The sequence below is a fragment of the Macrotis lagotis genome, chromosome 1 (assembly GCF_037893015.1).
Source record: "Macrotis lagotis isolate mMagLag1 chromosome 1, bilby.v1.9.chrom.fasta, whole genome shotgun sequence".
Taxonomy (NCBI): domain Eukaryota; kingdom Metazoa; phylum Chordata; class Mammalia; order Peramelemorphia; family Peramelidae; genus Macrotis; species Macrotis lagotis.
In genome coordinates this window covers 801,718,593-801,744,939 of record NC_133658.1, presented here as the reverse complement: position 1 = coordinate 801,744,939, position 26,347 = coordinate 801,718,593, and the positions used below count along the sequence as shown (strand labels likewise).

The following is a 26,347-nucleotide window of genomic DNA, read 5'->3' as shown; positions in this document are numbered from 1 at the left end:
ATGAAATCTAATGTCTAAAGCCTGGTACCTTTTTAATCATGCTTGGCAGATTAAAGAAAAATTCTTAAAATGTACATATATTCTGCAGGGAATCTAGTTGGCAAAGTAATAGAGTGCTGGCCCTAAAGTCATGAGGACCTGAGTTCAAATCCAGTCACAGACACAACAGCAATGCGTGTGTGTGCATGTGTGTGAGTGATTGTTTGACATGATTGTTCATGTATGGTCTATATCAGATTGTTGTCAGGGAGGGAGGGGAGAGGAGGGAAGAAGGTGAAGAAAAGAGGTAGAAAAATGTGAAACTCAAAATTTTGCAAAAAATGAATACTAAAAACTATCTTTACATGTAATTGAATAAACTGAATAAAATTTCTATCACTTTGAAAACCAGAATATTATTATCTAACTAATAAAAATTACTTGATTGAATTAATTGGTAACTTCCATTACCCATAGAGTTCCATTTTATTCTAACCAAATGATTTAGAGATCCAAATCATCAAAAACTAGCAATTAGTAAAAGAAATGAATCATTCTTGCAATTTAAAAGGGTAAAGTCACTAGTAAAATGGAATCAGGGTGGCTAGGTGGTGCAGTGGATAGAGCACTGGCCTGGAGTCAGGACTACCTGAAATCAAATCCGGCCTCAGACATTTAATAATTACCTAGCTGTGCGGCCTTAGGCAAGCCACTTAACCCCACTGCCTTGCAAAAAAACCCTAAAAAAAATAGAATCTATAATCTTCTAATTTTTATTTTATTAAGCCTCAATATAGTTAATATTTTTAATGACTAGATGTTATAATTTTATATATACTTGCCAGTCCAAGATACAATCTAACAAACCTTAGAATTAGAGGAATTCAAGAAGACTGCATAGGATAGATTCTTGCTTAGAAAAGAAAGCATTCTAAACCTGAGATGAGGAAACTACTTTTCCAACTGCCATACAAATAGCCAAGTGGAAACTATAAATCTTAGAATCAGAAAACCTGTACTTAATTCTGCATCTGGCATTTACTTGCTAAGTGGTCCCAAGCAATTCACTTAATAAATCAAGCACCAAAATATGATGTCCCCAGCACTGTCCTAGATAAGCTGGGACAGAAAGGCAAAAAAAAGTATGAGCTGAAAGAGGTTACCTTCCTGAGTCTGACTTTCCAGATCTTACTTATACATCCAAAACCAATATGAGGGTTATTATGATGAAAGAGATTGGCAAACCTTAAATCGCTACCTAAATCAAAGCAATTATCTGAAGCAGGTCAAAGTTCTCCAGTATCTCTGTTTTATCCAAACATAGATGAGAGCTCCCTGATGGTTGGAACATGTCTTTTCTCCAAACTTAACCTTTTCCGCAACCCCCTAAGACAATACTCTGCATGCAAAAATCCATTTAATAAATGTTCATTAAATGAATATTAAATAAATTGTTGTCTAGGCCATTTGTTTCTTTCCCTGCCCATGGAGACCTTTGGAGCTGCTCCACAGGGAATCTGAAAGGAGGATAAGGGAGAAAGCACTGGACTTGGAGTCAGAAATATAGTTTAAAATCTCTGTCCTTAAGGATGAATGAATGTTAAAAACTAACTTTGCATGTAACTGGAAAAAAAATTTAAATAAAAAAAAACAAACCTCAGTCCTTGCTTAAAGGCATGACCTTGGACAAGTAACAAAAACTCTTTGAAACTTAACTTCTTCATTTACAAAATGGTGAAGACTTAGCTGATCACTGAGGTTGCTTTCCAGCTCTAAAATTTAGTAATGAAACAGTAAAAAAATATTTTATATAAAATTATTAAAGTTCTCAAGAAATATTTCCTTAGAAATGAAGATATAGAATCCATTTCTTTAATTCCCATTTTGACATCTTAAACACACACTCTTACGTCAATATACATAAACATTTATTGATCTCCCAATAAATAAAGAAAAAAAGAATACCTTGAAAATCCTCAGAATTAGGCAGCTTTACACCACATACAAAATAATCCTTTTGCTCATTCTGTGAATTTAACCAAAGACACAAAATCAGTTCCTTAAAAATGTGAGACAATTCTAAATAAAATATCAGGTTTCAGCAGCCCATGTTTCTTTAAAATCATTCCCTTCTTGATTTCAAAATCTTATCAAGTAAAAAAGCCATATGAAATTTTCATCCCCAAAATATTTTTGACAATTCCTATTTTTAGGATGAGAAATTCAAAATACGTTTAATAAATTATTATAAACTCCCTCAATTATTATTACCATCAATTTCACTCTTTTCTATTCCCCAAATTTCAATTTTCAAATCATTTATTAATTTAAAAATAAACAAAGGAACTTATCAGGTCTGGTAATTTTGCTATTCAAGTAAAAATTCCTGACACTTCAATTCTATTTTCTACATTAGTTCAGAGAAGGAGATTCATAATCCAAAGACCTGGGGATATATGCAAAATATATTTTAAATATAAATAAGTCATTTAATCAGCTGATCTTGAAGGTGAACAGGAACATATAAGGAGTTGACTGTAACAATTCATTTGACATGGGTCAAAATTATACTGTAGAAAAAGCGATGACCTAAAACTCAATAGAAAAGTTTCTGAATTTAGGCTCTCTGAGCCTTAGTACCCATATCTTTCAAATTAAGGGCTGGATTAGATCTCTAAAGTTCTTCTTAGTTCTAAATCCTATGATTCTATGTTAATTAACAACCTAAAATAAAAACATACTCAAGTTTAGAGAAAGGCAATTTCAAAATGGAATATACTTGAGGTATAGGGAAAATCTCTTTTACAGTATAACTTACCAAATCAATGGGGTAAATGTAGGAAAGCTCAGACAACAATTGCCTGCATCGAATTGTCAACTGTGCATTAGTCTTCAAAAACAGTTCTCTAAGTAAGGAAAAAAAAATTTATAAAAGGTAAATTTGCCCATATCATAATGTCATTTTCCAAATAGCACCTTCAGCTCAAATCAAACTCCCAAGCATGGAAAGAGTTGTAACTCTAATCAGTTATCTCTACCAGGTGAAATCCTTTTATTTCTGCCAAACATCATCTCTGAAGAGAAGCCTCCCCCAACAATACTCATTATAAATGATCTCATCTTCTTGTACTTTAATCATGAATTATCATTCTTTTCCTATACAATTATCTCATTAAGATTTGCATATATATAATGTGCATCCCCTTTGATCCAGCAATACCACTACTGGATCTATAATCTGAAGCGATTATGAAAAAAGGGTAAAAACATCACTTGTATAAAAATATTCATAGCAGCCCTGTTTGCGGTGGCAAAGAATTGGAAATTGAGTGAATGTCCATCAATTGGGGAATGGCTGAACAAATTGTGGTATATGTATGTGATGGAACACTATTGTTCTATTAGAAACCAGGAGGGAGGGGAATTTCAGGGAAGCTTGGAAGGACTTGCATGAACTGATGCTAAGCAGAACCAGAAGAACACTGTACACCCTAACAGCAACATGGGGGGTGATGATCAATCTTGATGGACTCACTTATTCCATCAGTGCAACAATCAGGGACAATTTGGGGCTGTCTGCAATGGAGAATAACATCTGTATCCAGAGAATGAATTGTGGAGTTTGAACAAAGACCAAAGACTATTACCTTTAATTAAAAAAAAAAGTTATCTTATAATGTAATTTTGCTTTCTCTTATACTTTATTTTTTTTCCTTAAGGATATGATTTCTCTCTCATCACATTTAACTTACATCAATGTATACCATGGAAACAATGTAAAGACTAACAGACAGGCTTCTGGGGGGGGGGGGTGAGGGAGGGAAGCAAGATTAAGGGAAAAAATGTAAAAATCAAAATAAATAAATTTAATTTTAAAATGGGTAAAAAAATTTGCATATTTTTTCTTTAAATCTTATCTCCTCATAAGATTACAAGTACCTATAAGAACACCAACAAAACCAACTACTACATCAATTTCAATCAAATATTTACTATATATTTACTAAGTGCTAGTGACATAAAGAAAAAAACAAAGTCTCTGTCCACAAAGAGCTTACATTCTAATGAGGAAAGGACATATTTACATATATATATATGTATATATATGTTTCACAACATACATAAAAATAAATGGAAAGTAGCCTTTTAAGGAAAGACATGCTATAGCTAGAGAATGGGAAAAAGACCTATCACTGAAAGACGGTGGTTTTGAAATTGAGTCCTGAAAGAAGCTAAACATAAATAGGGATTTTTAAGAGGTAGAAGTGCAGTGAAAGAACATTTGAAGTCAAAAGTCTCCAGGGATAGAATATCATGTGTAAGGAACAGCAAGTGGGCCAGGCTATGGAGGAAAGTTCATAGAAGGGAGTAACATAATAATAAAACTGGAAAGAGAAGGAAGGTCTGGGTTGTGAAGAGTTTTTAAAAATGACAAACAAAAGAGTATTTGATCTGGGAAGTAACAGTTCTTAAAGGTGCTGAAAATGGTATAATTAAACTTGCACTTTAGGAAAATCCTTTGCTATTTGTGAAGGATAAATTAGAATAGGAAGAAACAGCTCATTAGGAGGTTATTGTAGTAGTCCAAGAAGGTAATATGGGTCTCAACCAGTGTGAAACTTGTGTTAATAGAGAGGACATATATCTCAATTGTGGGGAAAGAAATGACAAGATTCAGCAACTGACTATATTAGCTAAAAATGCAAGTGATACTGACACTGGAACTCGGGTCAGGAAAGGGGGTGCCTTCTAATATAAAGGGGAAGTTATATAGGGAAATCTGGAAGAGAAGTGGATTTGTGAGAGTCAGGATAGAGAAGATGTCTTTTTTTTTTTAAAAGTCACTCCTTTTTCTTTCATTCATTCATTCATTCTTTTATGGCAATGGGGGGTTAAGTAACTTGTCCAAGGTCACACAGCTAGGCAATGACGAAGTGTCTGAGGCTGGCTTTGAATTCATATCTTCTATACACTGAGCCACCTAGCTGCCCCCTTAGGAGATATCATATCTCTAGAGTTCTTATATATATTTTTAAATAATATATAAAATGGATGTATCTGTTACTATCCTCAGTGGATGATACTGGATGATGCCATTTATGAATGTATACTCATATGTAATGTTTTATGGCAAATTGAGGCCATTTCCCCTTTAAAATCATATTTCAGGGAAGTTTCTTTCTTCTCCACACTAGATTCCTAAAGTCAGCATCATATATAGAATCCAAGAGGAAAGCCTTAATTCCTTAAAGCAAATCTTCCCTACACAAGTAAGTCTCCAAGCTGTTCTCTTTGACAATCTTCAAGCTAACCAGAAACAAGAGAAAAACTCCTTAAAATACTTTGATTGATTGAACTCTACTAACCTAAACAGTTGAGAAGATCACTCCAGTTTAAAAAAAGTGGTAACACTCATCTTTGTTCAAATGAAATCTGGTTTTGTTTTGTTTTTTCTTTTTTTTTTATATTTTCCTAAAAGGCTAATTCTTAAATTCTAATTAAAGAGAGGGAGGAGCTCTCAGGTGTCATTCTCAGCATCACATGAGGCAGCTATGGTCTTTGAATTTCTAGGGACTTAAGTTCATTAAATAATGTGTGTCAGAAATAAGATGATTTTAATATGGGACGTCCCAGATATTTTACTGCAGGTTTAAGCTTTAGTAGCTTCAGCTTCCCTGCATGAGAATGGAAAGCTTGTAAGCTATATTGGTATGAGAAGTTGAACAACCTCCCCAACTTCAGCTTGCTATAACTGGGGATAGTAGCACTTCGGTTAATTTAAGTGATGTGGGTACCCTATTGACCCACCTCTACAAATTATCTGCCTTACAAAAAAACAACTAATAAACAATGTAATGAAAATATTATCAGGTTAAGAGTCAGGAGATAATTGGCATAAAGGAAAAGAGTCTAGACTTGGATTTAGGACCTAAGTTTAAATCCTGTCTCTGATACTACCTTAGTTTCAATATGAAGTAAAGGAGCTGGACTAATGAAAACAAACTTGGGCATATATCAGCAGAATGGAATATGCTGAGTTATCAGTCCAGGAACCTGGATTCTCATTGTGTCTTTATCATACATCTAGCTATGTGAAATGATATAAGGGTTTGGTTTCCTTATGAAATGGAGGAGTTGGACTGGCTCATATTTAAAGTCCTTTGATACTACTGTTTCACAGAGGAGGCAAGGTTTGCTTTGTGAAGGATGGATTAGATTTGACTAGAAGAGCAAGAGGAAAGACATTTGGCAAGTGGAAATAGAAGGGACATATAAGCAAAGGCATAATAAGGCAACAAGGAATGTAACAGTGTAGTTGAATTAGAGCAGAGGGTAGGAGTCTTTTCAAACAAATAAAAAATAATGAAGGAAGGTAAGTGCTATCAGATTCTGGAGGACTAGGAAGTCAAACCCCAAAATTCAGACTAGCAACTACAGACTGCTGTGTGGCTTCATGAAAGCAATATTAAAGGAAAACAGAAAAGAGAATTGATAACTTATAAGTAGGTTGTTGAAATAGTACAGACTTTTCTTGGTGAAAATCTGATCTAGGACAGTGACCATGAGACTCAGAGAAACAAGTAAATCACAGAACTATATTGAAGGAATATAATGTTAAAGACAGTGCAAAATAACATGTGATATAGGAGAAAGGGCATTTTCAGATTTAAGTTCCAGCCAAGTCACTTGCTAATAATTAGGTGACCCTAAGTCACTTCATTCTTGAAACAAAGGCAATTTTTTCATCAGTAAATTTCTTTGTAAATTATAAAATGTTATATAACTGAGAAATAACTATAATATTTTGTTCATATATTTATAATTTGTCATCTCACCCTACTCATCTTTTAAAAAGACCTCAGATAGAAGCTGTCTGGGACAAACCACTATCCTATTTCCCTTATATACAATAGTTTGTAGACTCTTCTATAGGTGCACAAAATAACTGCTTTTTGTAGCTATTGGGGCTTTTTTTAATGGTTAAACTACATAGTTTGACTTAATATATGTGAATCAAGTAAATATTGTAAATATTGTGAATTTTTCATCCAACATGTCTGATTGGAAAACCATGGTGGAAAAACCAGGAGACATCGTAATTGATTCAAGTTTAGGTAGAACCCTAATGGCCTTAAAAAGCTTCCTTGAAAAATCTACCACATTTCATATGAATTATTCTTGACATGACTGAATTCATAGCAAGTTTTAAATGGTTTTCCACTGACATTAAATTCTCCAGCATTTTCATTATATCAGGATATTCTATTTCCTTAGAGTCAATTTTATATACTTTCAATATATGAATATACAGAGTGCATAACTGAGTCAAAAGCCACACAAAAATCAACATAATAAAATTATGACACTTTTGGGCTGCTTATTTAATAATTACCTTATAAATAAATTTCTCTTTGAAGTCCTAGGACTGTTTTTCATTTATTCCTCATACAATATACTATTTTCATGTAAATGCTTATACATTTTTGCCCCATGATACAAGCAGTAGTTGCAATTTAAAGTGCACAAAATTGTAAATGACATATATTTAGAGGAGCCACTAGTGTGGTTGCCATTTGGTAATAGATATTTGAAGTTTTTTTTTCTCAAGTACAGTGAGATCAAATGTGCTATTGAAGGGAAATTAATAAAGTGCCTTGTTAATCAATATGAAGTAACTAAGCTAATATTGAAAATTTTTTTAAAAAATCTTATCTAGCCCTTCCATTTTTCAGGTTATTTTTTTTTTTTGTTTCTAGCATATCAGTTAACTCCCTTGAAATAACTTCTATCATTATTTAAATTAATGGTGTTCAAGATTTGCTTCAATGGAATATCTATTTGGTCATGATGTATGAAAGTATTATAATGATGATTTTCTTCAAAAATAACAAAATAATGAAAATAATTTCAGGTTAGCTAACAAATTAGTTGATGAAGATGAAGTGGAAGAGAAATAAAATCCTCTGCATTATATCACTTTTATACTTACTGGGATACTTGGTAACTTCAATGAAAAGGTTTTTTCACCTTCACCTTTTTCAAGGTGAAAATGGGAATATGTGGGAAAGCAAGGTTCCCAAAGAAGAAATGAGAGATATCAAAAGACGTGTAGATATGCAGATATCTCAAAATTGGATATAAATATTTTCTTAGAAAAATATTTAGTATTCATTTTATAAGTGAGCTCTAAATAACACCTAAAAAAACAAAATCATATTATGATAAGAAAAGATTACTTACTGGTGTGGAAATGGGGAAGGGAGGAAATAGAAAAGGAGTGTAAGGGTATCCAGGGGACAAGTAATGCAAAAGCAAGAAGTGATAGGTTGACAGCCTGACTGCTTCACTAGTGGTTGTTCACTCATTTTTCAGTCATAGGCAACTCTTCATGACCCCATTTGGGATTCTCCTGTCAAAGATATGGAGTAATTTGTCATTATCTTCTTCAGTTCATTTTAAAGATGAGGAAACTGAGGCAAGTAGAGGTAAGTGATTTATTCAAGGTCACACTGCAAGTAAATGTCTGGGACCATATCTGAGTCCCAAAGATGTGTCTTCCTGACTCCAGGCCCAGGGCTCTATGCACTTTACCACCTAGCTGCCTTGCACCACTTAGATGCCACTGGTACAAAAGCAAAAAAGAAAACAAGAAAGTCCTCCAGAACAATGGTACTGTAGTCCCTGTGATGAGCTCTGGGGGAAAAATGAAGGAGAAGAAGTGATGGTGATGGTAGCAGCAGTAATGAGAAGTGAGAAATGAGAGGACAATGAAAGTGTGGACATGAGATGAAGCTCTGAAGATGATGCTAGTTTCTAGGTTGAAAAGTAGCAAGACTAGTGCAAAGAATAATAAGCACATGATTGGTGTTTATTTTCTGCATAGTGGCCTATGGAAGTAAATTTAAGACACCCCAGACACCTCTGAAATAAGCAGCACACACCATTCTGGAGACCAATTTGGAACGATATCCAAAGGGTTATAAACCTATTCATTTTTTTTTTTTTTAGGTTTTTGCCAGGCTTGCCCAAGGCCACACAGGTAGGTAATTATTAAGTGTCTGAGACTGGATTTGAACCCAGGTACTCCTGAACTCCAGGGCAGGTACTTTATCCATTGCACCACCTAGCCACCTCCCTATTCATATTTTTTAACTCAGCCATATTATTACTACTAAATCTATATCCCAAAGAGATAAAAGAAAAGGATCTCTATGAAACAAAATATTTTAGTAGCTATTTTTTAGTGGCAAAGAGTTGGAAATTGAGGGGATATTCATCAATTGAAGAATAAACAAACTGTGTGATTATGATGTAATACAATTGTGCTATAAAAAATGATGAGCAGGATACTTTCAGAAAAATCTGGAAAGGTTTCCATGTAATGATGTAAGGGGAATGGAGCAAAACCAAGACAATATCATACACAAAAACAGCAATACTGCACAATGATCAGCTATGAATAACTTAGCTATTCTCAGCAATACAATGACCAAAAGACAATTTCAATTTCAAAGACTTAGGATGAAAAAATGCTATTTTCAGAAAAAGAACTGATGAAATACGAATGAAGATTGAAATCTACTTTTTAAACTATATTTGCTGTTGTTGCTTTTTTTAATCTGTGTTTTTGTTTTATTTTATTTTTAATTTATGGAATAAAACAAGCATTTCTATAACATAGTACAATAAAACTGAACATGATACTGCAAAACTACTATGCACAACTTCCTATTCCTTTCAAACTTGCAACAAATTTATTGTGTAAATTTCATTTTTTTTTCCTTCCCTAGTTGTCCCTGCCCCAGATTTGGCTAGCATTAGAAATAAGTAAATGTATATAAAACTATTCTATATATACTTCTACTTATCAGTTCTTTCCCTGGATACAGATAGTGTCTCTCTTCATATGTGCTTTGTAGTATCAAATGTGTGCGTTCTTTTCCAGCATGGCTAATATGGAAATGTCTCACGCAAATGAAAATGTATAATCTCTACCAAACTGCTTGCCTTCTCAATTCCAGAAAAGGAAGAAAAGGGAGAAAGAGAATTTAGAACTCAAATTTTTAAAAAAAGAATGTTAAAATTTTCAGGATTACCTGTAATTGAAAAAAAAAATTAAATAAAATGAAAAAGAAGAAATATAGACAGAATTTGAATTCAAGCCTTCATACTAGTGATCCAGTATTTTTCTCACACCAATTCTTATATTATATAATGTGTTATACACCCCCAGGCAAACTGCCCCCTGAGTCAACATGAGATTCAGTGGTGCTAATGTGCTAACACCATTTACCTTTTGGCAGTGCACTCCTTTCTCAGCTCACTTAAAGATTCTTTGTGCAGTTGCAGCTTGAGATGTTCACTCTCAAATGTGCTTCCTGAAAAGAGATGGAGCAAGTTTTTAGATATTAAGTATACTTCTGGTAAGAATGCTTCCAAATTTCAACAACACAGGCAGCACTAGCCAGGCAGGGGCTGTAATCTTGGGATACCAGAAGGTCAAATCATTCCCTCTGCAAACCTACCATGAGTCAAACCTACTGAAGGAACTGGTCCCTAAAATGGAAGTGATAAACATAATCATTTGTGCAGACTGGATAATTATAAGATGAAAATGAGAGTCTATCTTAAAATCAAAGGTAACATCTCTACAGTAAATGGGGGAGGGGAGTGCTTTTGTCTGTGTGAGAACACCTTCACTTTTATAGTTCTCAGTCCTTTCATTACTTCAGTTTTTAAAATCTAGAAATTGAAAAATTGATCAATCTTCAACCAAAATAGTGATGAGTCTCTTCAATGTAGATATGATGTCTGACCAACTTAAATCAGCTTCACAGAACCATGCACTACATTAGCATGATTCTGAAAAGCTAGGACTGCCTCCAGAACAGGATAAGACAAGATCGGAGGAATTTAGAAGAGACTTTTCAATTGCTAATACTAGCAATTATTATTATTGTCACTATCATTAAAAATAGCAATATGTGACTACCAGCCAAGATGGTGGAGAGAAGATAGGAACAGATGAAAAGTCTCCTGATCTTTCCCCATCTATCATATGAAACAAACCTCTTAAAAGAAATCCGACCCACAAAAGGCAGAAAGAAAAGCCAGGAGAAAGAACATCTACCCCAGGATTTGTCTCCCTCAGCAGCACTGGACTAATTTGGGTGGGTGAGTCTGGGCTCAGAGGGCAGATCAGCCGCAGATCAACCAGATTAGCAGCTGAACTGGAGCCAGGGAGTCTGAGGGTCCGAGAACCAGACCAGCTGGATCAGCAGTGGGGCTAGATGGGAGGGGCTTGAGTCAACTAGAGAGCAGGGGCAAGCTGACCCCCTTGAGCTTGCCAACAGGGCTGGGGGAGAGTTCGTGCAGGATAGCTGTGGACACACCAACCCTGGGCTCCTCTGGCCTCAGGAACTCTGAGAACACGCCTCCATTGCTGCTGAGACCTCTTCCCAAAACAAACAATTGCAGACTACTTCTGCCTCAGGCACAGGTGAGTGAGCAGAAGAACCAGGCCAGCTGACAATAGGGAGAGAGATGACCTCAGGCCAGGGAAAAGCCCACGACTGATTAAGGCAAAGAATCATTAGCTACAACTCCTCCCTTCAAGCTAAGGGAGAAGGCCTCAATCAAGGTCACAGACACGCCAGAGAAAGCAACCAGCACCTCCTACTGGGCAGACAGAGAAATTGCATGAGTAAAGCCTTTAGCAATCCTAAGGCCCTGTGAACCAGCCCTTCCCCAACTCAAGGTCTTAGTAAAATGAAGAAGGGTCAGTGGAAAGGTGGATCCATAGAAAAATTCTTGGAAGGGAAAGACACTAACTCAGAGAGACCTAGAACCTCTGAGGAGAATACAACCTGGTCTTCAACACAGAAAGACTTCCTTGAAGAAATAAGGATGGAGTTTAAAAATGAACTGGAAAACATGGGAGAGACAATTAATACCTTGCAACAAGAAAACAAATCCTTAAAAAATACAATTGGACAAGTACAAAATGAGAATAAATCTCTCAGATCATCAATTGGACAAATACAAAATGGGAATAATTCTCTCAGATCCTCAATTAGGCAAATGCAAAAAGAAATTAATTCTCTCAAAACCTCAATTGGTCAAATGGAAAGCTCTTTGAAAATCAGAATGATGGACAAATTGGAAAAGCAGTTGCAAAAGGTTAATGAAGAAAACTCCCCCCCAAAAAAATGGAGTCTGCAGAAACTAATGACTCCATGAGAGAGCCAGTTAAACAAGAGCCAGTTAAACAAAACCAAAAAATAGAAAAAATAGAAGAAAATGTAAAATACCTCATCAGCAAAACCACTGACCTTGAGAATAGGTTGAGGAGGGGCAACCTGAAAATTATTGGACTTCCTGAAAACAATGAAGAGAAAAAAAGCCTGGACTTAATATTACATGATCTAGTGATGGAAAACTGCCCTGATATCATGGAACCAGAGGGCAAAGTAGTTACTGAAAGAATACATCAATTCCCTCCAGAAAAAGATCCTAAAATGAAAACACCAAGGAATGTTGTGGCTGAATTCCAAAACTATCAGATAAAAGAGAAAATGCTGCAAGCAGCCAGAAAGAAACAATTTAAATATCAAGGAGCCACAGTAAGGATCACACAGGACCTGGCTGCATCAACATTAAGGGATCGAAGGGGCTGGAATGAGATATTTCGAAGAGCAAAGGAGCTTGGAATGCAGCCAAGAATCCACTATCGCGCAAAGCTGAGCCTTCTCTTCCAGGGATGGACATTTAACAAAATGGAAGAATTCCAAAAACTCCTGATGAAAAGACAAGAGCTAAACAGAAAATTTAGACATCAAACAGGAGATTCAAGAGACACATGAAAAGGTAAAAAAAAAAAAATGGGGGGGGAGAAAAAAACTGCTATCCAGTAAGTTGAAACTGCTATATTTTAGCATGGGGAAAAAAGATTCTCATAAATCTTGAGAACTGTAACTCTAACAGAGAGAATATACCTAGCCAGAAGCGATGGACATTCATGACCTATCCATGAGACTGCTATCTAATGGGATGTAACTGGCTTTAACCCCACTTGGGAGAAAGACTCTAATAAACTCTCAAGAATTTTAACTCTATTAAGACAGAACGTACTTAGCTAGAAGTGACAGATACTCAGAATTTTTTATGACTCAGATAGAATGATCTCAAAAACACTACCTCATTAAAAAGGGGGAGAGGAAGGAGACAGGAGGGGGCGGAATTAATGGAGTAAATCTCATTACACTAAGAGGTACAAAATACCTAGGGTAATAGAGGGGAAGAAGGGAGGAGATGAGAAACACCTGAATCTTCTTCTCATCAGACTTGGCTTAAAGTCCATTTACACATACTTGGTTAACTTAAACATCTAACCTTTCAAGGATTAAAAGGGGAAAAGGGGAGGGGGACGAGAAAGGGAGGGGGAGTGGGGGGGGGAAGGGGGGACTAACAAAAGGGAAGGGAAAAGGGAAAAAGAGAAAGGGAAAGAAAGAGGAGGGGGTGATATAGGAGGGCAAATACACTGAAGGGGTGGTATTCAGAAACAAAATACTGGGGTATATGGATAAGGGGGGGAAGGGGGGAAAATACAGAGGGAAGAAGTATGGAGGGCAATAAGGATTTAGTAATCATAACCTTGAATGTGAATGATGAGATCTCCCTTAAAACGTAAGCAAATAGCAGAGTGGATTACAAACCAGAATCCGACAATATGCTGCTTACAAGAAACTCATCTTGAAGCAGAGAGATACATATAGAGTAAAGGTAAAAGGTTGGAGCAAAATATGTTTTGCTTCAGCTAAAGTAAAAAAAAAGCAGTGGTAGCAATCCTTATCTCAAACAAAGCAGCAACAAAATAGATAGCATTAAAAGTGATAAGGAAGGAAACTTTATCCTCCTAAAAAGTACCATAGACAATAAAGCTATTTCAATACTGAATATATATGCACGCAGTGGGACAGCACCCAGATTCTTAGAGGAGAAGCTGAAAGAACTACAGGAAGACCTAGACAGCAAAACTCTACTAGTGGGAGACCTCAACCTCGCACTCTCAGAACTAGATAAATCGAATCATAAAATAAACAAGAAAGAAGTTAAGGAGGTAAATAGATTGTTAGAAAAATTAGACATGGTAGACTTATGGAGGGAGCTGAACGGGGATAGAAAGGAATATACCTTTTTCTCTGCAGTACATGGAACTTATACAAAAACTGACCATGTACTAGGACATAAAAACCTAATGATCAACTGCAGAAAGGCAGAAATAGTGAATACATCTTTCTCAGATCACAATGCAATACTGGGCAAAGGAAATATCGACTCAGAACAAATTGGAAACTGAATAAACTCATTTTAAAAAATGAGTGGACCAAAAAACAAATTATAGAAAGAATTAACCATTTTATGCTACATAATGATAATAATGAAACAACATACCAAAACCTATGTGATTCATTCAAAGCGACTCTCAGTATATATATTATAGCTCTAAATGCTTACATGAATAAATTGGAGAAAGAGGAAATCAATTAACTAAACATGCAACTAAAATATTAAGAGAAAGAACAAATCAAAAATCCCTAATTAAATACTAAATTAGAAATTCTAAAAATTAAAAGAGAAATTAATAAAATCAAAAGCAAAAAAACTATTGAATTAATAAATAAAACCAAAAGTTGGTATTATGAAAAAACCAATATAATTGATAAACCCCTGGTCAATTTGATTAAAAAAAAAGAAAGAAGAAAACCAAATTGCTAGTATCATAAATGAAAAAGGTGAACTCACCACCAATGAGGAGGAAATTAAAGTAATAATTCGAAATTATTTTGCCCAACTCTATGTCAATAAATTTGATAATCTAAGTGAAATGGATGAATATTGACAAAAATATAAATTACCAAGGTTAAATGAAGAAGAGATTAAATACCTAAACAATCCTACCTCAGAAAAAGAAATTCAACAAGCCATCATTGGCCTCCCCAAGAAAAAATCACCAGGGCCTGATGGATTCACAAGTGAATTCTACCAAACATTTAAGGAACAATTGGTTCCAATTCTATATAAACTCTTTGGAAAAATATGGAAAGATGGAACTCTGCCTAACTCTTTCTATGAAACCAATATGGTGCTGTTACCTAAACCAGGAAGAGTTAAAACAGAGAGAAAATTATAGACCTATCTCCCTAATGAATATAGATGCAAAAATCTTAAATAAAATCTTAAGAAAACAATTAGGACAAGTTATCACTATGATAATACATTATGATCAAGTAGGATTTATCCCAGGAATGCAGGGTTGGTTCAATATTAGGAAAACTGTTAGTATACTCAATTATATCACAACAAACCTATCAGAAATTATATGATCATATCAATAGATGCTGAAAAAGCTTTTGACAAAATACAGCATCCATTCCTACTAAAAACACTAGAGAGTGTAGGAATAAATGGACTGTTCCTTAAAATAATTAGCAGTATCTATCTAAAACCATCAACAAGCATTATATTCAATGGGGAGAGGCTAGAGGCATTCCCAATAAGATCCGGGGTGAAACAAGGGTGCCCATTATCACCACTACTATTCAATATGGTTTAGAAATGTTAGCTTCAGCAATTAGAGAAGAAAAAGAAATTGAAGGAATTGGAATTGGGAAGGAAGAGACAAAACTCTCACTCTTTGCAGATGACATGATGGTCTACCTAGAGAATCCCAAGAAATCATCCAAAAAACTACTGGAAACAATTAGCAATTTTAGCAAAGTTGCAGGTTATAAAATAAACCCTCATAAATCCTCAACTTTTCTATATATGTCTAGCAAGAAACAGCAGGAAGAGCTAGAAAGAGAAATCCCATTCAAAGTAACCTCAGACAATATAAAATACTTGGCAGTCTATTTGCCAAGACAGACTCAGAATCTTTTTTGAAAACAATTATAAAACACTTCTCATACAAATTAAATCAGATTTAAATAACTGGGCAAATATCAACTGCTCATGGATAGGTAGAGCTAATATAATAAAAATGACAATTCTACCAAAACTAAACTGTTTAGTGCCCTACCAATCAAAATTCCAAAAAATTACTTTAATGAGTTGGAAAAAATTGTAAGTAAATTCATATGGAGAAATAAAAAGTCAAGAATTGCCAGGAGCTTAAGGACAAAAAGTACAAAAGAAGGTGGCTTAGCCCTACCTGATCTAAAATTATATTATAAAGCATCAGTCATCATTACTGTTTGGTATTGGCTAAGAAATAGAGTGGTGCACCAGTGGAATAGACTAGGTGTAAAAGCAGGAGATGATTATAGTAATCTGCTGTTTGATAAACCCAAAGAGTCCAAATTGCTGGGATAATTGGAAGTCAGTATGGAAGAAACTTAGATTAGACCAACACCTCATACCCTTTATCAAGGTAAGATCCAAATGGTTATAGGACTTAGACATAAAAAATAATACTATAAGCAAATTAGAAGATAAAGGACTAGTTTACCTGTCAGAGCTATGGAAAGGGGAACAGTTTATGACTAAGGAAGAGTTGGAGAACACCACCAAAAACCAATTAGATGATTTTGATTACAATAAATTAAAAAGCTTTTACACAGATAAAATCAATGTAACCAAGATCAAAAGAAATGTAGTAAACTGGGAAATAATCTTTATAACTAATGATTCTGACAAAGGACTCATTTCTAAAATATATAGAGAACTGAGTCATATTTTTAAAACAAAAAGCCATTCCCCAATTGACAAATGGTCAAAGGATATGCAAAGGCAATTTACAGATGAGGCGATCAAAGCAATCCATAGCCATATGAAAAAAATGCTCTAAATCATTAATTATTAGAGAAATGCAAATTAAAGCTTCTCTGAGGTACCACCTCACACCTCTCAGATTGGCTAATATGAATAGGAAGGATAATGATCATTGTTGGAAGGGTTGTGGGAAATCTGGGATACTACTACACTGTTGGTGGAGCTGTTAACTCATCCAACCCTTCTGGAGAGTTATTTGGAACTATGCCCAAAGGGCAACAAAAATGTGCATACTCTATGATCCAGCAAAACCACTACTAGGTCTATACCCTGAAGAGATGATGAAAAAGGGTAAAAACATTACTTGTAGAAAAATATTTATAGCAGCCCTGTTGGTGGTGGCAAAGAATTGGAAATCAAGTAAATGTCCTTCAACTGGGGAATGGCTTAGCAAACTGTGATATATGTATGTCATGGAACACTATTGTTCTATTAGAAACCAGGAGAGATGGGATTTCAGGGAGCCTGGAGGGATTTGCATGAACTGATGCTGAGTGAGATGAGCAGAACCAGAAAAACACTGTACAACCTAACAGCAACATGGGAGTGATGTTCAACCTTGAAGGACTTGCTCATTCCATCAGTGCAACAATCAGGAACAAGTTTGGGCTGTCTGCAAAGGAGAGTGCCATCTGTATCTAGATAAGGAGCTGTGGAGTTTGAACAAAGTGCAAAGACTATTCCCTTTAATTTAGAAAAAAACAGATATCTTATTGTCTGATCTTGTTACCTCTTAGATTTCTCTTCTCTTCTTTTAGGATGATTTCTCTTTCATCACACCCAAAGGTACAACAAGGAAGCAAAGTAAAGACTGACAGAGTGCTTTCCGTGGGGGGTGGGGGGGGAGGGAAGCAAGATTGGGGGGAAAATTGTAAAACTCAAATAATATCTTTAATAAAAATTAATTTAAAAAATAAAAAAGTTTGAAGTGTTATTACTTAACTACAGAGCAGGCACTACACCTACGGAATATGGCTGCTGATTTGTAGATAGGAAAATAAAATGAGTAAAGTTACAGAGAGTAGGCTTTGCTTCAGCTTTGTTTTTTAGGTTTGTTTTTTTTTTTGCAAGGCAAATAGAGTTAAGTGGCTTGCCCAAGGTCACACAGCTAGGTAATTATTAAGTGTCTGAGGCCGGATTTGAACCCAGGTACTCCTGACTCCAGGGCCAGTGCTCTATCCACTGCGCCACCTAGCTGCCCAATTGGGCTTTGCTTTAATAGAAGTAAAAAGATGGTAATAGTTGTTCAAAAATGGGTATATCATGGGGTGGCTAGGTGGCGTAGTGGATAAAGCATCAGCCTTGGAGTGAGGAGTACCTGGGTTCAAATCCGGCCTCAGACACTTAATAATTACCTAGCTGTGTGACCTTGGGCAAGCCACTTAACCCCATTTGCCTTGCAAAAAAAACTAAAAAAAAATGGGTATATCAGATATAATAATAGCCCTTTACTAGAGTAATCATGCATCAAAGGTATTGTAGAGTGTATTTTTAATTACATAGGAGCTGGAATATATGACCCTTGAGGTCCTTCAAATTCTAAGAATTAAATCAATTCTACCAACATTTATTATTAAGCACCTATAGCATTTAGAGTACTCTGCTGGTCACTGTAATAAGGCTACTCCTTTTACGGAATAATTCTAAGAAAGACAGTAAATGAAACAAACATTTATTTCATACTTATTGCATGCAAATCCTTTACCAAAGGCACTGGTAGAAATCAGACACTTACAAGAAGAAGAAGAAGAAGAAGAAGAAGAAGAAGAAGAAGATGAAGAAGAAGAAGAAGAAGAAGAAGAAAGAAGAAGAAGAAGAAGAAGAAGAAGAAGAAAGAAGAAGAAGAAAGAAGAAGAAGAAGAAAGAAGAAGAAGAAAGAAGAAGAAGAAGAAGAAGAAAGAAGAAGAAGAAGAAGAAGAAGAAGAAGAAGAAGAAGAAGAAGAAATACTTCTTTGACTTAAGATATTTCCTGCAACACTTAAGTCACGTGAGTAACAGGGCTCCATGAATCTGTTCAGCATCTTTGGTCCATTCTAACAATGTCTGGGGAAATTTCATCACACTTTCTAATGATTTGCCAAACCATTATGTGTCAGAATTTCATTAGTTTCTAAAATAGGCTTTGGAATAAGACCAAGTTCAAGCTCCATCAGGACACCATCAGTCTAAGGTCAAAAATTGTCTATACTATCAGTCAACATAACACTTTTTTCCTCAAGATTTTTCCCTGAAAAATAACAGTCCAATTAAGTCCTGAACTAGAAGTAAAACTATGGCTCTCATGTTCTTGAAAGAGAAATCTAACCACACTAGTCTTAAGATAAAATTGTCGGAGGAAAATTGCTAAAAGTTCAAAACTGAATCTGACTTATAAAAATTCATCTGACTACTTAATATATTTTAAAAATCAATTAAAAATGAGATTAGAAATCCAGATTACACTAATGAAACTACAAAATCAGGGCTAGGTATTCCAGAGAGAGAGAGAGATAGTCTATATAGATGACTGGGTTTTTGGTTTTTGTTATGATGTAATTATAAAGTTATTTACTGGGCGTATGGAACTATAATGTAGAAAATGTCATATAGAATTCAATATTAATGGTAGGTCAAAAGAGAATCACATCACAGCTACTGACTCTGTTACAAATTATGATACCATGTAATGATCATATGAAATGGAAAAATCAATTTAGAGGATCTACTATGTTCTCAGCCTAATGATGTCTCCAGAGGCAATGGTAAATTTGGATATGTCTTAATATACATGAAACAACTCCAAGCAAGTTCTGAGAATAGCTTAAAACACAGTTCTGAAACTTACTAGCTAACTAACTGACTTGCAGCTCATCAGTTTTCTTCTGATTCACAATTGGACAGCTAAGTAGCCCAATAGATGAAGTCAGGAAACTGAGTTCAGTACTTAAAAGCTGTCTGACCTCAGGTAAATCACATTACCTCTCTCTGCTTCAATTCAGTTCAATAAATATTTATAAAGTTCTAACTATGCCAGACCCTGTGAGAAGTGTTGGGGATAAAAAAAGAGGCAAAAGATAGTCCCGGACTCAGGGAGTATTACTCTTAACTAGAGAGACAACATGCAAACAAATATCTATAGAGAAAGCTAAATCCTGGATAAATAAGAACTACTTAACAAAGAGAAGGCAAAAGGATTAAGAGGGTTAGGGAAGAAAATGGGATTCAGATGGGAATTAAAGGAAGCCAGGAGTCATTAGTTGGAGCAGCAGAGCATTCCAAGCTCTGGGGAACAGAGAAAATATACAAAATCAAGAATCTGAGGGTCTTGTTCATGGAAGCCAGTGTCACTGGATCAGAGTACAGGTCATGGAGTAAGGTGTAAGAAGACCAGGAAGTTAGGAGGAAGCTGATCATGAAGAACTTTGAATGCCAAAGAGAATAGCATGGATGGAAGAAGCAGCCATATTGAAATACTAATTACAAAGCACTATATACGAAAAAGAGAGATTTTGAGAATTCAATTTTTCAATTTAACAAAAGAAAACTATTAAGTTATCCCCAATATAATTAACAATAAATTACTTCATTTAGATTACATGGGTTCATTATATATATATATATATATATATATATATATATATATATATATATATTGTCAAATAACATACAATAGTCATAGTTGGGTGAAAAAGAGGAAATGATTTCTCCCCCCCCCCGATTTTATTCTACCTATTTAAAGAAAGATGATTATATGGATTACAGAGAGAGGAAGAAAAGGAAACCAGTATATATGTAGGCTAGATAACTATTACTCTGCTTCTCCACTCACCTTTGTCCTGTAATGTAATTTGCTGCTTGTGCAATAAAGCTACCTCTCTCCCCAGGGCTTTCTTTTGTCTTTCCAACTCATTCCGAAGAACCAAAAGTTTCAGCTGTAGGCATTCACTCTCCTTTTTCTAAAGAAAGGGGGGAAAAAAGAGCCCTTCAGAATTCATAAGCATTACAAAAGAATTATCAATGAATACTCAAAAGAATTAAGCTTCAAAATCAAAAACAGTTCCTGCCCTCAAAGAAATTACACTCTAGTGGGAGCATCTAAAAATCTGAGTGTGAATCCTACTATTATATGCCTATTATTTTTGAAAAGTCATATCTCTTCCATGATTTTCTTCTCCTCCATATGAAAAAGAGAAAGCTGGTCTAGATTTCTAAAGTTTCTTCCAGTTTTGATCAGTGAAACTAATTAGAAACAGAAATAACCTATATTGAAAAGACACTCTTTTTTTAGTCACAGATCCTTCACAAACTATCTTAATTTCACATTACAAGGTAGTGCCAAGGAGTGGGGCAAAAGCCCTGAAACTTGTACTTGGAATACTTGGTTTTAAGCATTAGTTGTATGTATCAGTCACTCATTATGTGCCCTTGGGCAAGTCCTACAACCTTTCTGAGTCTCAGTCTCTTTACCCATAAGATGGGATAATAAAGTACCTGTGTCATTGGGTTATGTGGAAAAACTGAGGTAACTTATATGAATGTACTTTATAACATTAATATACAATATAAATGAACACATTTATAGATTTTTTTGTCCCTTTAAATTTGCTATCAGATGGTGTGGAAGGGTAAGAGAAACACGCATTTATTAAGAGCATTAAGGACCAGGTACTGTGCTAAGCACTTTACAAATATCTCATTTTGTTATCATAATAACACTGTAAGATAAGTACTGTTATTAGTTAATGGGGAAGAGGTTAAATAATCTGCCCATGGTTATTCAACTATTAAGTGTCTGAGGTCAGATCTAAACCCAGGTCTTCAGGACTCCAGGTATAAGGTTCAATCCGTACTACTCCATCTAATTTCCTGCTGGAAGACTTAAAGTAATCTATTCAAGTTCTCATTAGCTGAGGTACAGTAGAAATCTTTTGAAATGAACTGAAATAACTCTCAAGACCCTAAGTGTTTTCTAGCCATATCAACTACAACCAAGACACTTCTACCTGGTCTTCAATATCACCTCTTACTCTTCCATCACTGGAAACTTGAATTCTACAGGGGCCCTGAAAAGAGAGCTTCTAACAGCTTGCTTGAAATCAACACATCACTTTTTACTTCCTGCCACCTGCTACAAATCTTTCTTCCACTCTCAGCTCCAAACATTTCTTTCCTGACTCCTTTTCTTGTTGTTCTCTTCCCCCAGGAAAATTCTTCTTACCATGCTCCTTAAGAGCACAGACTGCCCTAACATCTGGCAGAGTTACTTGTTAATTAATTAATGCCCTCTGTATTATGATCACTATCTAACGGGATTAACATCCCCATCACCCACCCCTAATATGAATTAGACTAGTTTGCCCTGAAAGTCAGACTCACAGGGCCAAGACTCCCACCGCAGCTTCCACCACATCACACTGATTTGTGAGCCATAAAACAGGAGCTGGAGAGAGGCGTAGTGAAAGACAGGTTTGGGAAGTGTGGTAAGAAAGCCCAGGGATTCTCCTATTACTGCCCCACAACATGGAAATTTCTCCTACAGAGAGAACAGGGCCTGGGTGGGCTTTTACCACCTAGAAATCACAAAGGATTCAAGAGCACTTCAAACAGGAACCTAATGTCCCACTGGAGTGTGGCTGCTGAGGTCATAGTAAAACACAGCCAGCATGGAGACCCTTACCCCATGATAGTTATATAGGTTGGGGGAGCTCTGGGGGACTTACCATGATCCTTCAAGGTCAGATGAATCAGTTATGTGCTCCAAAAAAAAAGGATGTCTTATGGTTTTTTAAGATGGCTAAAATAATTCTATTTACTCATTTGGGGATCTGCAAGAGAAGGGGTGACATTTTTAAAGTAACTGGGTCTGATAAATTGAGGGGTGATAATGGAGGTGAAAAGACCCCCTCCAAGGATCAGGTTCTCTCAGAGGCAATTAGATTCCTCGTACTGCTCAGCTAATAAAGGGTTTTTATCAACTGCTCAGCTAATAAAGGGTTTTTATCAAAACAGAACTATATTCTGATATGGATTGATAACTAGTGAAACTGGGGCAGGAATATGGATATATCGGTAGCTTGGAAAACAGGGCTATCAATGCAAATAAGTACTCTGCTGATAAAAGGTCACAGAGCTCCTTGCCTTCCTAGGTGGGCAATGGGAGATGAGAGTCTAACAGGGTACTTGGGAAATGGCTCCTGAAACAGAGAGAAGGTAAGTAAGCAACTGATAGCCAACCTTTGGGGGGGTACTAGCAAAACTGTACTATAAAATCCAACACAGGGAAGCAGGAACCCTGCCTCTTTCCCCAAAGGTCCTGCCTCATCTGGATCACCCACCTGAAATTACAGAGAATAGATCATGGAGGGAAGACCATGAACTCCTGGAAACCAGAAATTAAAGAATTAAATGCAAACACTTGAAGTTACCCAAAACACCTAACAGTATCAGGTCCAATAGGGCCAAAAAATATTTCTTCTCTAGTTACAAGGAAGAAAGCTGGAGGACTCATTATACCAACCCCTTCTTACAATCATCTGTGGTCTGAGGAAAATGGCACCTGGCAGTTTATGGGGAATTAGAGGCTAAACAAAGTTGTCTTGACCATCCCTAAAGCTATTACTGACATTCAATGTGACAGGCAAATCAGGTAGTTCAGACCCAAGGGGAGTGGATGGAATTACAGACATGTCCAATGCTATTTTATCTATTCCTGTGGGTGAGATTGATTATTCAGAAGTATGCTTTCATCTGCTAAGAAGGCCATCCTTCCCAGGCTATCTGAACTCTCCCTCATAATCACTATACCTTCATTCTGCTAGGCAGAAAACTGAAAGATGCTTCCCTTTCTGAGGACATCTGAAACTAACTTGATGACATAAGGCTAGGGAAGAGCTAACAGAAACAGAGGCTTTAAATCATTTATGAAAATGGGTCCTACTCTTCATTTCCCAAACAGTCACCCTCCCCTGCACTTCTCCATCATGCCCCAGGAACCCCTTCATCTTGCATCTTGCTGTGGTATTCAAGCTTCTTCAATATCTTCAAACCCCAGGCCCGCTACTTTCCTCTGATTGGAGAATAAGTATAGCAAGTACTTTTCCAGAACCTTCATTTAAGGGGAGCACCCAGGGTATCATCTGGATTTCTTGGGCATGCCCTATTACCTAAAGGGGTATCTTCTCATCCCCTCTGCTTTTCAACTTCTTCATGGGTGCTGTCTACCTTCATTAGACTGTGGGCTCTTGGAGGGCAACAACTGTCATTTGTCTTTCACTGTTTCCCCATAGCTTAACATACTGCTTGGTGCAATATGTATATATTTGAATGATGGGTGTCCTTCATTCTGAAAGAGGATTAAAATGATGTCACTATGATAGAGTCATGATATAGTGGGTCCAACTATGGCTGATCACAACAATACAAGCTTGCAAAGGTCTCCCACAGGCTGGGCATAAATCAACCACATGAACAACTGAAGTAGAAATGTCTCTAAATTTGTGCATCTCGTGTTCCTTTTGAGCTACTGCAATTCTGCCTCATTCATAGAGCATATGGCCTTCCTTGATGCCAGCATCCTATGCTTGGTAGTCCTTTGTTAGTGTTTCCCATGTCTCTTAATCAATTCTAAAATTTTTCAAAGAAACCTTGAGAGTATCCTAGTACTGCTTCTCCTGATGTCCATGTGAATGCCTGTGTTGTGTGAGTTCTCTGTAAAGTGGTCTTTTGGGCAAACACAAGAAAACAACAAGGACAATAAGGAAAAAAGCACTCGGCATTGGAGTTTGAATGCTTGGCATTCAAGAAAGGGTCACAGTGTCAGGTACCTTATCTTGAACCTCAGAATCTTCCTAAGATATTTCAATTAGAAGCCATTTAGTTTCCTGGCTTGGTGCTAGTATTCTGGAGAGGCTGCACAAAATACAACAATGCAATCTGAACCAATGGCTCTGCTAGCTGGCACAGTAGATAGAGCACTGGTCTTGGAATCAGGAGGATGGGAGCTCAAATCCAGCTTCAGGTACTTGACTCTGCCTAGAGACTTTGGGCAAGTCACTTAACTCTGATTGCCTCACATCTAGAGCCATCCCTAATTGTCCTGATTCATATCTGATCACTTGACCCAGATGGCTCTGGAAGAGAAAGTGAAACTGGTCATTTAGCATAGGGCCCCCTCACTCAAATCTAATTCACTTGCTTGTGAAGGCATAACCTCCCTGATGCTATTGTCTTCTTCAAGAATGAAGGACAAATATTATTATTATTATTATTATTATTATTATTATTATTATTATTATTATAATGGCTCTGTAGACTTTCAATTTGGTAGCAGTCTAATGTCTCTTCACTCCCATACTTTCCTTCAGAGCATTTTAAATACTAAAATAATTCTGGCAATGCACGTGTCAATTTCATCATCTATGTGTAAATCCCTAGAAAATATAGTGTCAAAGTAAGTGAACTTATCCACAGTATTCAAAATCTTTCCATTAGCCGTAACGAATGGTTCCACATATAGATGGTATGGTACTAAATGGTGTTTCACCTGTATTTTGTTGATGTTAATTGCTAGGTCAAAATTAGCACAAAAACAGATAACTTACCCTTACTTTGTTGCATCTTAGATTTAGAAGGTACACTGACTATATAATGTCAACAAAAAGTCATGTACCAACTCTACCCCCCCACTTTAGTCTTGATTCAAGTCTTTTTAAGTTAAATAATTTATCATCGGTGTGATAACTGACCTTAATGTTGTTTTCATTTTCATTGAAGGTATCTGACAATATTCCTGAAACAATTTGTTCAAAAGTATGGGAGCAGCTAGGTCGCGTAGTGTATAGAGCCCTGACCCTAGAATCAGGAGGACCCATGTTCAAATCTGGCCTCAGACACTTAATAGTTGCCTAGCTGTGTGGCCTTGGGCAAGTCACTTAACGCATTGCCTTGAATTAAAAAAAAATAAAATTTAAAAGTATGAGAATATTCATACAACCTTACTTCATTCCATTGGTGCCTAGGAAAGCATGAGAACATTGTGCCCATTATCCAGAACCACAGCAAGCCGACTGTCATGAAACTGATGTTCAATACTAATGAACTTCTCTGGGCAACCAAATTTTGACGTTATTTTCCACAAGCATTCACAATTAACCATATAAAAGGTCTTGGACAGAGCGATAAACAGTGTGTAAAGACCTCTGTTCTGCTCCTACCATTTCTCAGAGTTGTTGGGCAGTAAACTACATCTCAACCATTCCCTGACCTTTTCTGAAGTCACACTGACTCTCAGATAGAGGACCATCTTCCATAAGAAGACCATCTTCCATCTATTAGGAGGACGCTGGCAAGAATCTTACCAGTAGTGATTAAAAGAGAGAACCCTTCCTTTCTGCACCCCCCCCCGACAATAGTCATGAGATAACATATTTCCTTTTCCTTTAGAAAGATGGACAAAGCAAGCATTCTTGAATTCCTGGAGGATAACCTCCTCTTCTCATATAAACCAGAAAATTTCAGTCAGCTTTTATATGCGCAGTGGACCCTCTGCCTTATAGCA

General features: G+C 36.1%; 1 protein-coding gene across 3 annotated transcripts in view; it reads right to left on the bottom strand.

The window, feature by feature from the left end:
- The window catches only part of UVRAG (UV radiation resistance associated), a 383,712-nt gene that overhangs the window by 193,631 nt on the left and 163,734 nt on the right, over positions 1–26,347 (bottom strand). For all 3 annotated transcript variants that reach the window (XM_074216910.1, XM_074216911.1, XM_074216912.1), the window contains 4 exons: positions 20,621–20,747; positions 10,274–10,358; positions 2,798–2,885; positions 1,945–2,005 (listed from right to left, as the gene is read on the bottom strand). In XM_074216910.1, the coding sequence (XP_074073011.1) occupies positions 1,945–2,005; positions 2,798–2,885; positions 10,274–10,358; positions 20,621–20,747 (361 nt within the window). The remainder of the gene's footprint in view (positions 1–1,944; positions 2,006–2,797; positions 2,886–10,273; positions 10,359–20,620; positions 20,748–26,347) is intronic.